The sequence below is a fragment of the Phaethon aethereus genome (assembly GCF_964289735.1).
Source record: "Phaethon aethereus genome assembly, chromosome: 5".
Lineage (NCBI taxonomy): Eukaryota > Metazoa > Chordata > Aves > Phaethontiformes > Phaethontidae > Phaethon > Phaethon aethereus.
This window is the reverse complement of record NC_138579.1, coordinates 65,376,035-65,393,157: the sequence shown is the minus strand read 5'-3', so window position 1 is coordinate 65,393,157 and position 17,123 is coordinate 65,376,035. Positions and strand designations below refer to the sequence as shown.

Genomic DNA, 17,123 nt, shown 5'->3' with positions numbered 1-17,123 from the left:
TCTCACTTTTGCCATTAAGCGTCTAGTGGGCTTCTGGGAATTTACCTGCACAGTAAGGAGGAACTTACAAACTGAAACTCTTGCGAACCTTATCTCTATGGGTGTTGGCTATAATGACTTGTACCCATTAGACAACGAATGCCATGTTGCAGACAAACAGGGATGTACTGAGACCATTTCACAAGACAGCCAGACAACATAGTAGCCATAAAACCTCAGGTTTCAATGTGACTTTTACCAGACAGCCTTCAAGTACGTTATGAAATGGGGTAATTTCCCTGTTTTATCTGCGGAGGAAAAAGAAGACAGTTTACCAGCGAGTCCAAGGCTTCACAACAGCAGCCCCCGACTCCCTACCCCACACACTCACAAAACACCATTCTGCCACAGAAAAACCACCACAAAGTCAGCTCCCACTAACACTGTAAGAGCACGAAGAGGAGCAAAATATTTAAGCGCAGGTAACAACCGAGACCTGTAACTTTTGCCATTCATCAGGTATTACACAAGCAAAAGGCCCAGTAATCTTTCTCCACCCTGCTTGAACAATTAGAAGAAAAAAAAGTCCAAGCAGGTAGGAGAAATTGGAAACCTGCTCAGTAAACAAAACCTCCAGTAACTAAGAATCAGACTCCCTTTGCATGTTAAGTAAGTGTAGGCAAATAAAGAGGAAAAAAAAAAGTGACATTTTCAAAGGCATACGCTACTACTGTATTTTGACAACGCAGCAGCTCAGTACCGACCTGAGACCACGCGACATAATTTGCTGTAGTGCGCTCTGTACTAGATGTTGTAAATGCAGCGAAGCTTTAGTAACAGCAGACCTGAGCACTGGCCCATACAAGACCTCACTCCAGCCTGTGAAATCTTTGCTGAGAAGTGGGGCAAGACTGACAGGTTTTATTGTGAAACTTAACAGGTTTGTGGATTAGCAAAACTACCACACTGAAAGCTGCAAACCCCTCTTCGGTCGTGTCTCTACGGAAAAAGACTGCTCATTCCTCAATTAGAGTTTTATTATAAAAATATGCCAAAACTCAACACAAGATCCACCAGCTTGTGCCTAGTTTGCAATACCACAGGACACGTGAGAAACAGTTACATTTTTCTCCATCCACAAGCAAATTTTGACAAAGCTCCCAAGTCTTGTTTATGCCGGTTTTTTTCCAAAGTTCAGCTGCGCGTCCCATACTGAAGAGATTTTGTAACAGTGAAGGCACCCTTATTAAGCTGGATTTACACATGCTGCGGACTGCGAATGCCCTCACTTTCGGGAGAAGATCGGCTAGCCTGGGAGCAGATTTCTGAAGAAAAGCGACAAGCAAGGCGCTCCAGCGCGAGGCCGTCGCGCAGAGACGCACCCATGTGCGGGCAGGGAGTCCCCCCGCCTCCGGGCGGCACCAGCTCAGACCTGGGCCCTACCGAACCCCACCGCGACCTCTCCTCTGGCTCCCACAGGACCCCGGCAGCTCCCCCGCCTCACTCCGCTAACCCTCCCGGCCTTTGAAAGCTCCGAGGCCGATCTCTTCGGGCTTTCGGAGGGGTCTGCCTGGCCGGGCCCGCGGCCAGGTGCGGCCTCGGGCCGCTGCCGCCCTCACCTGCCCCGGCGGGGCGGCGGGGCCGGGCCCTGCCTACGGCCCGGCGGGCCCCGCCGATGCCCACAGGCCGCCCCCCGCGGGACGGACGGGCGGGGAGCGCGGAGGCGGCCGCGTTACACCCGCAGCGGCGACAACAAGTATACAAACACGCCATTACGGGGGTTTTCCTTAAATAAAAGAGGGAGAAAGCACCCGCCCCCGCCCGCCGCGGCTACCTGCCCGCCCCGGCCCGACTCACAGGGCGTGCGTGAAGGCGCTGAGTCCCGGGGGCACGGCGGCCAGCCCCCGCCCCGAGCAGTCCACGCCGCGGTCGCCGTCGCAGCTGCAGGAGGCCGGGCAGGGCGGGGGGGACGCTCCGCCGCTGGGCCCGGCCCAGCTCCCCAGGCCCCAGGCGACGAGGCCGAGCAGAACGAGGCACCGCATCGCCGGCCCCCGCCGCCCGCCGGCCAGCCTCCCCCGGCTCGGCTCGGCAGGGCTCGGCCTGCCGCTTTCCGCCGGCGCCCTCCGCTCACCGAGCCCCCCGCCCTTCGCCGGCTGCCGGAAAAATGCTAAAAAATTAGTGATAGCAATAGCAACAACAACAACAAAAAAAAAAAATAAAAAGGCGCCTCCGGCCGGCGCGGCGCGGCCCTGGGGCTGCCTCAGCGGCGCGCCCGGGAAGCCAGCCCTCCGCCGCCCGCCCGCCCCATCCAACGCCCGCAGCGCCCGTCGCCGCCGCTCATCTCAGCCCAGCAGGTCCCGCGCGGGGGCGGCCATGGCCGGCGGGCGGCGGTCCCCGGGGAGCGCGCCGGCGGCCGTGCGCCCCGGCCCTGCGGCTGCCTGCGGCGGGGCTGCCCTCGGTGGCTGCGAGCCGCGGCGGCGGCTGCTGCTCTGCGTCCGGCGCCGAGGTGCATATGCTAATGAGGCGGCCGCCCCCGCGCCCCTATTGGCGCAGAGCGGGAGCGGGGCTGGGGAATATGCAAAGCGGAGCGCGGCCTCAGCCAACGGGGACGGGGGGCGGTGCGGGGAGGCGGGGCTACCGGCTGGCGGGGGCCGAGACCGCCCCGCGCTCCCGCCGCGCCCCCGGGGGGTGCCGCAGGCGCCGCCGGGCCCCCCCGGGCCCCGTTTGGGTACGGAAACGTGACTGAATGACCGCGGGAGCCTTGGGGCTGGCCCTGTGAACGAGGGCAGCGCCGGACCCCGCCACCTGGGACGCCAGTTCCCTCTGCTCCAGCCCGACCGTGGCCACGGCGAGACGCGTGCCCGCTCCGAGACCCTCCTCCCGCACCGCAGCCCGCAGGCAGCGGTATGCAGCAACCCTCGGGCTTGCAGCCGGAGGCGACAAAGGCAGCAGCCGGCTCCTGTGCCCCGTGCGGTGTCCGGTACGAGAGGAGCCAGCCGGCATTGCGGAGCCATCCCGCAGGAGGGGCGCGGGGCCGTGCCGCCTCTCCGAGCGGAGCGCGTCGCGCTCCTGCTACCAAAACCGCTTTGCTTTTAGAGAACTGTTGCCCTGGCACACGAAACAGCGGCGGCAGTATCTGGCTTTTATAAAACCTACACATCGTAACCAAACCTGTGCTGCCAGCCAGCCTGTGTCCTCTTTTCCTTACCGCCTTAAAAAAAGCCCCAAACAAACCTGAGAACCCATCTGTCCTCGTGAGCAGGACTCTCCATCACCATGTGTGTGCTGCTTTTCTCTTTAACCAATTTTTTGGGGGTTTTTTTGTTACATGGTTTCTTTTGGACGCTTCTAACCTGCAGCCACCACCAGGAACGCGCCCGCCACGCGCTCAGCCCACCCACGCGCCATGCAGTCACTGTACCTTACCGGGGATGCCACGGCAGCGCTCGGGCAACACCCGTTGGGACCCCTCACTGTTGGCTCCCTCCGGCCCAGACCCCGTAAGGGGCTCTGAGCCGACAGACCTAGCTGAAGGAAGCACAGCGAAGGCACTGGAGCCTGCCCTGGTGGCAAACACTCACACCATCCACCTTACACGTCCCGTTTGGATGCTCTGAGCCCGCCTGGGGAGTTGCTTGCCGGGCTCCGCCGCCGGCACAGCCCCCAGCCGCAGCCTGAATCGCACCCAGGCAGGTGCCTGCGCCACCCCACCTAAACAGCACAGGTACCCGCGAGCCCACTAGAGACTGGAGCCTTCCTACACCATTCTGCCACGCCCGAGGCAGGCAGGCATCCCTCCGTTCGTTTCCTGGGCGGATGACGGAAGAGCGCAGAAACGGGCAAGGGACTGACAACATGCCTCCGCTGCGGCAGGGAAATGGGGCGAACCGCACGGCCGCGCACACGCCGCGCTCCGCCGATCTTCCCGACGCCAGGTGCGGATTTGCAGTGGTGATTGAACCCTCAGTTCAAAGCAAGAGCAACCGTGCACGGGTTTCACACAACGCGGTGGCGCTTACTTCAAGTTGCCGCAATGGCGTCCGAAAAATCCCACGTACCCGCGCAGCGAGTCACACGCGTCGGGGATGAGGCGCGCTTGCTCCCGAGCGCGCGTGTGATGAAGAGGCAGTGTTCACAGCAACCCTGGCCGGGCACCGGAGCTCCAACGCACGTGCAGGGGGGTCAGCAGGTACCCGGTGCACGTGCAAGGTGGGTCAGGGTTTGAGGGGCCCGTACCTTACACCTTACCGTACCGAGGGCCGCCCTTACCGACACGGACATCGCGGAGGACACCCTTCACGCCGGGCTGAGGTCTGGGCTAATCACGCCTGCCTTGTGCTGGCTGAGGTGGGGGGAAGAGAAGAAAACTGTTGGCCTAAAAGCGGTCATTTGGTGACAATTAAAAGCCAGGCATGTAAATAGTGGAGACCTGAAGATTTAAAATAATCTGTGCTCAGGAAGGTAGAATACATACTGAAGACCCTAGAAATACAGATCTTCCAGCCACCGCCTCCACCTACTACATTTTTCCAACTACACAATTTTCCCCATCATTTTTCCAATTGTTAATTCCCTCCTAAAAAGGCTAACACTATTGTACCTAGCTGCCAAAAATACTATTCTCTGCCATACTGGGAATCCCGTTCCTGATGCACTGATTTTGCATGAACATCATCATTCATCACTGCAAAAATAAGGTCATTTTAATAACTTGCTGTGTGCTTGTCCTACACCTTGTGAGCAGTACAAAATTCTTGCCAAAGTTGAATTTACTGGTGTATGATAAAGCTTTGCCATAGGTATGTAGACACATACGGTTATCTCTTGTCCTTCTCCCTGGTTGATCTTGGCAGGGGAAACGTATCAAGTCAAAACCGTGTAGTCCTAACGACTGTTGCAGCCAAAAACACTGCACATTCGTGTCGCTGTCTCTGTGCCTGCGCTCACGGACAACGATGGAGGAGTAGCAACCAAAATAAAACCAAAAAAAGTAGCAATAATAAAAAAAAAAAACCTTAAAAAGAATGATTTTCTAGACATGCTTCTACAAACCAGACCCAAACCAATCCAGATAAGAAAAAGCGACCTTTTTTCCCTCAACTGGCAAAGAAAAATAGCGAAGTACTTATACTCACTCTGCAAATAGTCTCACTTCACTAACCAAAAATAATGGGAGGAGAAGCGGCCCTCGGTGCCTGCACAGCATTCGGAAGACGAATAGCAGCACTCAGCATACTTTGTACCGCAGCACCGGTGACTTGCAACACCCACAGAACTTCTGGAAAAAAAGGACAGAAGATTTCTAGTAAAACTAGATAAACAAGGCATTTTTTTTCATCCTTTGAAATGCTGGCGTAGTTCAGCTTTTCTTCTCAATCCACTGATTTCCCTTTCTCTAATTTATGAGGCCTTTTGCATTCTTTTCCCAGCATCACTTCAGGTGTTTTTTCCTTAGTGGAGCTACCTCAAGCCTCCATCTTCCAAACTCCTGTCCTGCAAGCAATCCACTTGTCCTTTCCATTCAGACGATATTGCTTTGCTGCTTCCAGTTAATCCATAACTTGTTCTGGCAAATTGACTTCAGTCCTTTCCTTATTTTTTCAACCTCTGCCTTGCTAGCACTGTTGGAGCACTGCTCTCTCCTTTCCATCAACAGCCCACATTTCTCTTTCTTCTCATGCAGCCACCTGTTTGCAGGCACTTACTGGTTTTACTTCCCTTTATATGGAAAACCCCAATGTTTATTGCAAAGCTCGTTTATTTATGTAATAAAGATCTACATGCTAAGGTTTCTTTAAGCTGAAAAAAAATGAATACATTTTATTAAATGATGTATTTAACTAAAAATCATACCCAGGGACTTTGAAATTATCATAGTTTTAAAATCTAGTCTGAAACAATCCTCAATGCCACAATTCCCAGGAAGCATCCCCCAAAATACAGCATAAGGCAGCAATCAGTTTGTTTAATAGAAAAAAAACTGCAAAGGAGAGAAAAATCACAAGCTGCCCTTTAAACCAGGTAAAGAAGATGAGGACCTAACAACCAAGTCAATGAAGAAAAAGAAAAGATACGCTTCAGTTGAGCTGTGGAGAAACTACGCTCTGCTCTTCTTCAGGGAAACTGGAAAGCACCACAAACCAGTCTATCTTTACATAGGATGTTCAGGATTTGAAGCCCAATGTATAGGCAGGTGTTTGTGAAACTTTTGCCAGGCGTTTGCTGAAAAGGCATTGGGAATGCTTGAAAGATGCATGGAAAAAAAAAAAAAAATCACAAAAAATCCAGACCTTGGCTTTTTTTCTGCTGTTACCACAAAACGATCTAGCAACACTTCAAAGGCACAAATTCATTCGGATTTGATGGGAGTCCAATGTGAAAGAGGAGCAGATTAAGACCCAAAGCACAGATACAAAACCAAACACAATCTGGAGTTTGAGCGGAGCAGCAGCGCACGAGAGTGTATAGCTCATAGTCACAGTAAAAACTTGTTTTGCTTTAACAAATTATTAGACTTTAAAAAATGGGTAGCTCACCAGTATCGGACCAGCAACATCGTCCTCAGATTTTTCTCCTCCAGCATTCTTTTTGCCCATGGATGCCACAAAAGCGGCGCTGGTTTAAGATGGAGTTGTGCAAACGCTTAGTGGTAATATTGGTCCAAAGGGGGTGAGAGGTTTGGCTGCTGGCGCGTTGGTCCTGCACGGTGAGCTGCTCTGTCCCCCCGTTTAAGTCCCATATTGTTGAGAAGTTAATTAAGGCTTTGATTCCAGTTCTAAGGAAGTTAACAGTATGCCAGACAACATCTCATAGAGCTGCTGTGAGTAGAAAAAGAACAAAGTCTGGAATATCTGCACTGAGAAAGCAAGTTCTCTTAAAAATTAAAGTATATTCCTTCCCAGAAAGGAGACTGAAGCTTTTACTCAGTTGAAGTAGAACTGAAAATCGCCTCAGGAAACAAGTGTCAAATGAAAGAGAGGGGCTAAACTGAGTTCAGAGTTTCGTTAGGAAAAGTACGGTAAAGATCCCAACCTTGATATAGCAGAAACACAGGAGCAATTTAAGACTTCAGAAAAATGATTGGACTGAAAAAAAGAATTTGAGAATTATTTTGGTAGGGCCAAAAGCTTGCCCAGAAAATGACTTTGTCAATACCTACTTTACGCCTCTGTAACACAAGAAAAACTAATGAAGACAAGCAAGACCACTAAGATCCATAGTTCGAAAACAGCACATGGAGAGTAAAAGAAAGAAATATGCAACTTAAATATTGGGGGGGGAAAAAAAAACCAAACCAGGAGAGAAAATTAATTTTAAACATGTTCATAATGAAATATTGCTTTTACATGTAAACAATACTTAGCTTCCAATCGTACAGTGCCTCTAACACTATTTCTGCATATGGATTGCCTAGATGGTCCAGAGCATAATGTATTTTACAGTCTGGCCTGGTGAATCTATCCTTGCTCAGTTACCCCACAAGCTGCCTCCGGAATCCAGTGGGCTGTGAATAGAAAAGGGATGTTACACCATAAATACAAGAGAATAATGCCAGGCAGTTTATTCCAACACCTTCAGTAAATTGAAGAGAGCAAAGCTAAAAGCGAGGACGGCCCAAAGAGTGCGGGGGGAGTAGTTGTTGGGGGGTTTTTTTGGTGGGTTTTTTTTGTTTGTTTGGGTTTTTTTTGGTTTGGTTTTTTTTTGCCTAGAAGAGTCAGCTCCTTTGCTGCCTAGAAGTAGCTCTGGAGATGCTCCAGTGCTATGTATTCCCTTTTAAATAAAAGTGAGACCACTTCCCACTACAATGTAATAGCATCATAACATAACAACAACTTAATTTTATCTTAGCACTCTAACCTAATGACCATCAGAAGATGGGTAACTATACAGGAATGAAAAAGCAATTTAGGGCAAAATAACTAGGATGTAAGGTTAGGTTTTAGCCCAATATTCATGCCAATCTGCGTTCCATCTAGAAAGTCATTGTAACAAAAGATGCTAAACCAGGCTTTAATTCATACTGTGCATCTTCCTTCAAAGGCAGTGTGATATTCTGCTGTAAGTAGAGCGCAGCACGTCTTTGTCCTACTGCGTGAAAGCAGGCGTAAGGCCGGCAGCACCCAGTGCCTGTCCCTCGGGCACCTTCCCCTCCTGCCCAGCCCAGCGTCGCGATGGGCAGTCTGGTCTCCCGGGCAGGACCCCAGCCTCTCCTGCTTTCCCATGAACCCCCCCCAAAACTGCAGGTCCTTGGCAGAGCACCCTGATGGGGCAGCCCGTGCGCACCCCTCCTCTCTGTCCGACCTCCTCCCTGGTACGCTGGTTTAGATCCGAGCATCACTTAATTTTGTGGGCGCTTCGCGGCAATTCAGCAGGTTTCTGAGTTAGACGAAGCTAATGGACCCTCAATCATTTTAAAGAACTGGGAATGATTGGTGCTAAAGCGTAGGTGGTTCTAGTTACAAAGGCTAATTTTCTTCCATAAAATACTCATTACAAGCACAGCACGATCAAGATTTTTCTACAGAAGTTCTAGCATGAAATACTTTTAACATTAAGAGAAATCAAATGATAGCCAAAGTGAAATCAGCTCATCACCAGGAGGTTTATATGTGACGAGTAAATACTTTGCAGGTAAGGGGTTACACGTAAGTCAGTGAAGATAAAGCCGCTGTTGCCCAGAGCTGCACAGAGAAACAACCTGCAAGAGCAGAGCCTAACAGCTCAAAGCCAAGCCTACCCGCTAAGCCGAGTGCTGCAAAGGCAACGTCCGTATCCACTGATAGAGATTTTATGCATTTCGGCATATTTCATGATGTGCGGCCAACTGAGAGGAGGGCTTCGGGTGAGGGAAAGGCAGGCAGGGACAGGCAGGCGCAGGCAGGGGCAGGCAGCGAGCCCCGGCTGCGGCTCTCCGGCAGCATCTAGCGGGGGCAAGCGCTCGCCCAGCCCAGCTTGCCCCGCCGCTACTGCCCCGCCAATACCCCTTTGCCCCAGATCCTCCAAGGCAAACAACAATAATTTAATTTTTTAAGTCACGCAGCCTATTTTTAACTTTTCTTATAAGCCACTGAAGCGCTGACCAATATAACACTTAAGGCAAGGCATTATACTAGGGATTAAAAAAACTAAAGAAAAGAGCGCTTTAAGGGTGAAATCTGCCTTTGCAGAGGACCATCTTAAGGATTATGTAGCTTTAAATCCTACTTAAACCCTATTTTGAAGAATTATAGTGAAGCCCAAGTAATGTAAAGGAGTAAACTTAACTTTGATGATGAATTATTCCCAGAATATGCCCATGATCCTAAGTTGTTTAGCAAAATATTATTAAAGCTCCTGTGTCAGAATTAGTAAAATCCTTTTTGTTTAAGTTCTTTATCAAAGAAAACACAATTTGGTACATTACTGATCACCACCACCGAATAGCTCTAATGCTCTGGAAAAAAAAAAATGCACACACGGAGAAATACATGGGATCTTAGAAGGGAACAATTAGTCATGATGTAATCATCTGATAACGAACAATTTTCAGTGCAGTGCTAACAAATGATTTATTTTTAAGTCATAGGTATCAGAATACCCCCAATGAAGACCGAGGGGATACACTGCCCATAGGTTTTGAATTGAATTTCCCACTAGTATAAATTATCACAGTAACATCCCTGGATGCAATGTATTGATTTAAATCACATTGTGCACATGCCAGATATCTTATTTTGGCACGTTCTGTGAAATGACTACGTCACTCCATGACTTCTTCCTGTACCTGGAGCCTTGAAGATCGACAGAAGCATTAGCTTGGTTTTGTTACAGCACGCGATTCCTCATCGCTACCCAACGCCGCGTCGGAACCCGTGTTCTTCTTCGTCTCTCACTCAAAGGCTGCAGCGAAACAGAAAGTTTAGTTTGATTTCTCTTTTGAAGCGTTACAAACATCACTAACCTGCAGGTGTCTTAGTTCCCGTAGGATTAACTTTAGGTCGTCCTTTTAAAAAGCTCTTAGAGTCACAAGGCAACCGATGCGACAGGCTTCGTTCGGCAGGGTCCTTATTGCCAGAGCAGCTGAGGAATCCCAGCCTTGGTTTAAGTAGTTTGCGTCTTGGGAGGGAGGAAGGGAAGCAAACCGCTAAGAAATTAAGATTTATCATCAGGTTGAGCTACCAGATACCAAGCTAGCTATCTTCAAAATGTGGTGCGCAAGCGTACGCTAGTCATAGATATTTTATCTCATTTTAGCCTCCCTTTTCATCCTTGTCTTTATAGCTCGCTGCTAAGTTCTTTCCCGTCATTTCTGCCTGGCTTGCAGCGCAGGGGTTGCCCTTTGGTTCCGTAGCACCAGGTTAACCCAAAAATGTCTGCACCCGCGAAACGAACCGAAAGGCTGCCGATGCCGGCGCGGCGTGCTCGCCCGGAGAACAGCCCTGCCTTTAACTCGCGGGAGGCGGGTTGGTACGGTCCTTCTGCCGGGCGGCACCTCCGGCCGAGCGGGGCTTAGCCCCGAGCTTGCCCCCAGCCTCTGCAGAAGGGGGTGTGCTGCCCAGCAAAAGCCAGACAAACAAACCCTTCAGAAGCCGTCGGCGTTTCTCCTCCGTGGGGATCAACCTGCTTGGAGGCAGCTGACTCATTTTGGGAAATATTTTTAGGGTATCTTCTCTGCCATTCCGTGTTGAGAAGGGTATATAAAAGCTGAAACACATGCTTCAACTTTTGAAATCGGAACCAAGGCTGAAGGTCCCGGCAGGTATTTCCGCTGCGGAGGGTCTGCCGCCGATTCGAGAGCCGACACGCACCAACACCGATGCTCTCCGAGGAGGCCGGGCATGTTTCAAAGATGCTGTTGGTGGAGGAGAGCAAACGTACCAGCCGCCGATGAATCGCTACTTGGGACACATGTCCACTGGCCGCCATACCAAGAACGGCCTAACGCCACGGTATTAATGCCCAGCATGGCGGACAGGAGATGGAAATTAGTGCGAAAACCTTGGGGGACACCTGCGACGAAGCAGCAAACCTATCTGGCAGTACTTAATAGATGACAGAAACTTCAAAGACACAACCATCACTCTTCATAAGTAACTGCAACCCTTTATCATCGTGATCTTTTTTTTTTTTCTTACCTGCTTGCCTTCTGCTTGTCTGATTCGAATTACTTTTGCTATTTCATTTGAATCTGTCCTCACCTTTATCTGTAACTACGTACAGCACAGCTTAACTGCAGTGTGACCCACGTCTAACGCCAGCAGCAGCTCCGACACTTCACACACATTTAATGCTTTCACCAAGCAGCAACGCAAATTCAATTTCTTAGGGACTCCGCATTTACACGGAGATGACTGAAAAAAAGCATGGCAACTGCAGGCTCCTGTCTTCAGTAAGATTATGGTCAGGAGCCTGCCAAAAAAATAGCAAGTTTTAATATAAATACCATGGGGGGTGTTTGCCTCTCAAGCTGTCTGCCCGTGCCGAGGGGCAGGCTCACTGTCGTACTCCTCGGAGGGGAGAAAAAATAATAAAATTGCCACAAATAAAATTGCAGAGGAAAATGCAAAAAGTCTGATTTCATTTTCTACTCTATTTCGCTCCCCTCTCCTCAGAAACACTTATCTTGCAATACCAGGCACAAAACCTACACTTTCTTAGCAACAGATTGAGGCTCTCTGGAGCCAAACCGTTTGTTCTGTGTTTGTACACTGCGAAATACAATAGGATCCCGATTCAAACCCTGGACTTCCAGGCGCTACTGCAATGCCAGTAATACAATAAATCACTAACTTTTGCCTTTTACTCACAGCCGCTTGAAGCAGGTGAAAGGCCCGATGACTTATTTCCCTGCTGTTAGCCATCCAGTCTCCAACGCAGATTAGATTTTATTCAGACAATGCTCCTGTACTGCTCGGGCAGGGAAGCGGAGCTGCGATTAGATAAGAGACAGGTACAGGCGGCTGTAGGCTGTACTTACCTTTAGAAGTACACACCTCCAAGCCGCCCGCTGTTCGGGAAGATGACTTTTTGGTGGTGGGGTGCTTTGCTGTTCCCCCCCCCAATCTATTTTCTAGATAGCTAAGGAGAAATCGGAAAGAAACACAGAAGAATGTATGCCTCAGTGCCTAAAACAGATGATGCAAAAAAAAAAAAAAAAATCCAGTAACTTCATACAAAAACTTGAGTAACTCTTAGCCATGTTCACCTTCTATACTACAAAATCAGATTAACCAGCCAGGAAAAGATACTTTTTTTAAAAAACTGGTGAAAAAGCCGGAAGGGGATTTAAACAACTGTTTAAATATCACTGTTTCTCAACGGGACGCATCATTTCAATGTAAGGTTTTATAAGACTGAACATGATATTGGAAAGTATCGATCTCATCCAGCCTTTAGAGTAACAGAAGCCTTTCTATATAAGCAAGATTTATAAATACATCAAACTATACAAGCAAACAGACACAAAGGTCATACAGGTATCTGAGGATTGTTCAGTTCGACATCAATAGATCCAGTTTCCTAAGTCTTGCCATGTGAGACAAGGCTCCTTCATTTTTCTTTGAGGAGCGGGGAAGAAATCATTAGCATGTGTCTGAGCGGAAAGCTTTACTTTAAACCTCTTAAGCCTTCGTTACTAATAAAATACCCAATTTACTTAAAAACAAACCAACCAATCCAACAAAACCCAACACACAAAGGTGAGGGATGCAAAGAGTTTATTTTAGTTTTCATGATTTTGTCACTCTAGACTTAAGATGGGTTTCTAAACCAACAAGAAATAGTAGCACACCAAAACTTCAAATTCAATTAATTTTAAAAGGCTTCCCTGGAACTTTTGTTGCAGTTTTTTTGTTTTTGTTTTTTTTTTACGATTAGAACTAGCTACCAATTTTATCCTGAGGCCCACTTCTGAATTTCAGCCGTCTTTCGTTGAGTGTCATCTTTTAGCCTCAGACTCGCCAGGCAAAGGACAACTTCCCTATAAAAGCAAGCACTGCAACCCAGGCTTTTCCCTAAAACCAGCTTCTAATCAGGATTTTACAAGACAAAGAACCACAGAAGCCCAGACTGCTCCATATCTTGGGCTTCCCTGTAATTCCAATTGGTTTGTCTACCTGCGACAGTCTCACCCTCTCCTTGTGTCAGTGCAATTCCTTTGACCACGGACTTCGCTTTGAGCTCACGAACATCAACGGAAACAGACTCAGAAAACCCGATGCCACCGTTCATTGGTTTCTGCTGGCTTCCTGAACTGAAATGGCTCCGCACGTGGCCAAAACCCCGCAAATGCCAGCACAAGCAAGTACTCGCAACTGAGGACAAGGGGGTGACAGGAGTGCCGAGGTTCACCAGTTTATGCCAGTATGTAGGCAGCCTCGGACATAGCGACGTTTCACTTTTTAAAATAAGCATTTTGGGGTTTAGATTAAAACACATTTTTGCATCCAGCATCAGCCTCCAAAGGAAATGATCAGAAGAAAAGAGTTTTGCAATAGAACACTGAAGTTGTTTCTTTTATTTAGTTTAAGAGTAAGCTTGGTTCTGCTCAGTCCATGCGTGTTAATGGTGGGATATTAGCTTGGACAAAATACTTTTCCAGCTTGTTTGGATATTGACTGCTAGATCACAGCTGAAATCAGAAGTCAGAAATAAAGTATGTTCCACCAACTTCTTCAGTTGTTTTAGAATCAGTTAAGCCTGTAATTGCAATGGAAAACATAAGGTAGATAAACTACAGCTTTTTAAGTTAGGAAATTACATTAACTTCAGTCAGTCTTTGCTTTGGTGTTATAAGACTTATGTTGAAATTCATAGTTTAGAAATCTGAACCCTATTTAGCAGAACAGAGATAGCCACTGTGTAAACCAGATGATGGAAATGATTTTATTTTAAAATAAAATAAAAAAATGTGGGTTTATTTCCAGTTCATGTGTTATCAATTCTCTACATCAAATACACATACTCGTAATACAAATAGGCATAAATATTTTTGTATATATTTTCAATTCGCAAGTCAGCCTACCTACATTTAAAAAAAAAGAAAGTCTTTACATTCAGAACTGAAGCATTTTCTCCTACCTTCATCTCAGTTCATAACTCCAGGCACATTTTTCTGAGAAGCTGACAACCTTACAAGGTCTTTAAACAAGGAACTACAGAAATCCAACATCTCATTACTTGAGATACTTGCTTCAAACAATTAAAAGATAGTATCTGACTCAGAATAATATAAGTTTATGCAGCTGAGACTAAGGTATCAAAAATGCAGGATGTCCAAGGTATTATAGATACTTTATAGCATTCTGATTTTCTTCTCCAACAAATCACAAGACACTGAGGTAGAAAAGGGAAGATCTATAAGCAATCAGAACAAACGTGTTTATGTTATGCCCTAGAGATTATGAACACCCAATTACAGCAGTAATTGTACTCAAACAGTGCTCAAAAGGGAGAGTCAGAAGAAGAAAGCACAAACACAATGCACATGAAATTTAACTTTTATTTTTCTGTTGATAAAACCCAAAGATCCCTCACAGCAGCAACAGATGCAGAAGTTACCTGCAGAAATATACCTCTTTTTAACCTGTCTGCATATCCAAGTATGCCAAGTATGTAGGGACTGCATATCAACACAGTACAGGCACTGCTCAGTAGTAACACAGATCAAGTTTCTCGGCATATTTTAATCCATCCTTTCCTTAATACTATAGGGTTTTCATAGTATTAAAACTTACTGTTAATTGGTTTTTGTTGTTGCAACTTAAAAACTTATCAGATTCTACACGTACAATTTACATGCCCAGATACAACCCCCAACATTTTGTAGTAGTTGACAAACTGTATCCAAATGCTACGATTCAGAATGAAAATGCTGCTGCATTTAGCAGCTCTAGCTGCACTAGAGTAAATATTTCCGTAGAATAACAAAACACACCTCTTTGTTCAGTAACACAAGGGATACAGGTTTTAAAATACACATTTCTATCTTGCATCCATACCTTTCTTTAATATATATATATCTATATATAGCTCTAAACCAAATCTCTACTATTTTACAATTAAATTAAAACACATCCACAATTGGTCTAACTAGTGATTTTGGTCTCAATACTTTAAACATCAGTTGTTCCATAAAAATATACAATTCAACAACATGGTTGTATCAGTACCCGAGGCCTTCTGAGAGAGGCCTACGACACATAATCAACCACGCAGTTCAGTGCTCAACGTCGTCTAACCGATAAATATTTATACTGCATTTTCAAACTATCAGTATCTTTAAAATCCAAATTTCTTTTTGCAGGCTTACCATGCTTACAAACATGCAGAAAGCAATCACATTTCTCACTTGCCTGTAGCAATCACACTTTTTTCTTTTCCAATAGATCAACGGACAAAGCACAAACTTTACGCTGTCATTTTTAGATCGCTAACCTTTTCCTTTCTTTCACATACTGAATTATTTCACAATGGATCACACTGCTCCAAGTGAAAAGACTAGGGATTAACCACGTCGTAAGAACTGCACTTTTCAATTTAAGCTTCTAAGAATCAAATTACTAACAGTCAGTTAGGATGCACTCGTAGCTGCCATACAAGTGAACAGACACCCGGTAGACAACCAAGTTAATTCTAGATATATACCAAAAGGTGAAGCTTAAAACAAAAACAACCCCAAAAACCAACCAAAACATCAAAACCTAAACTACACAAATACAGCCTCAAACCTGGTAGATTCCAAGAAGTGGATCTCTGTCCAGAAATTTTCTTCAAAACAGGAGACAAAAAACGTGCCACCAACCACCACGCTTGAGATAAGACATTAATTGCTTATAGCTGGAGATTTCCTTATTACCACCACAGCACCATTTCATATAAAGTTTTATAGCAACGGTGAAGTACTACTTCTGTAGTACAAAGAAGAATCCACAAAGCCAGCAGCAGTCAGTAATAAAACCCCAGACAAGTTCACATGTTCACGGTAACCTGGCATATAAGCCTCAGAACATTTTAATCTTGTAAATGTAATAATCAATAATTTAGGTGCTAACTATTCCAAGACCACTACAGTCAGTCTGTAGATAAGACTACAATAGAACAAGCTAAAAACACAAGAGGTATGACAATTAACATGAATATTTCTTTTAAACAGCAGAAAGTTGGGGAAACATCTGGAATTTGCACTGTGTTAATATATCTTCTGTTTCTGAATATAAAAATACATCTAGAGAGTCAATCCAGAACTGCATACACAATTACATTTTTCCCCTTAACTGCTTTAGAATTAGTACAAAATAATGTAAGTTACAGGAATGATTGTTGCAAATTCGTGTATGTTGGCTATTACAAAATCATTGTATGAGAAGACCAACTGTAAATTATTTACAGGCGAGGTAATACAATCTCCAGAGTAAAGAATTACAATTTAGCAGAAGTGTAAAAATAATGTACTCACCAAAACATTACAAAATCTGGTATCATTATCAGCTACACAGTAGATCATGATTAGGTTTTGTAGTTGATATACAACATATTATTAAGAAAAGTGCCAAAATACTGCTACGTAAGAATTTTTTTTTCTCCAAAATCATTCAGGAAAAAACCTGCAGATTCTACATTAAGTAATGCCAAACGAAAACAGGAACAAAGAGGGAGGCCAATTGTACAAGTACATCTTATTAAATGCCTTTGTAAAAACTGTAAATTCACTTCCATGCTTAAAGGTCTGACATGAAAGAGACTTATTAAAAACAAAATCAATAGAAATATCAACATAGACCGTTTTTCAGGCTATCTTAGGCCATTTAAAAAGTACACATTCCTCAAATTGTGAAACACATGGAGACTGAAAACATTTTAAAAACAGCTGAACTGCCAAAGGTTGTTGCGATCAGTGGCACAAAGTCCTGCTGGATACCAGTCACTAGTGATGCACCCCCAGGCTCTGTACCGGGGTCCGTACTGTGTAACATTTTCATTAAGAAGGCGGGTGACGGGACAGAGCACACTCTCAGCGAGCCCCTCAAAAGGACCTCAGCAGGCTGCAGAAATGGGCAAACAAGACTCTCAAAGTTCAGCAAAGGAAAGTGCAAAGTCCTACACCTGGGGAGGAATAACCCTATGCACCAGTACAGGCTGGGGAGCCGACCAGCTGCAAAGCAGCC

At 46.3% G+C, this 17,123-nt stretch overlaps 1 protein-coding gene across 2 annotated transcripts in view; it reads right to left on the bottom strand.

Moving 5' to 3' along the window:
• Nucleotides 1–2,553, bottom strand: part of LGR4 (leucine rich repeat containing G protein-coupled receptor 4) — a gene marked incomplete at its 3' end in the record, with an annotated part of 80,426 nt that extends 77,873 nt beyond the window's left edge. For both annotated transcript variants that reach the window (XM_082000126.1, XM_082000127.1), the window contains exon 1: nucleotides 1,837–2,553. In XM_082000126.1, the coding sequence (XP_081856252.1) occupies nucleotides 1,837–2,021 (185 nt within the window). In that variant the 5' untranslated portion in view covers nucleotides 2,022–2,553. The remainder of the gene's footprint in view (nucleotides 1–1,836) is intronic.
• Nucleotides 2,554–17,123: the final 14,570 nt, after the last annotated feature.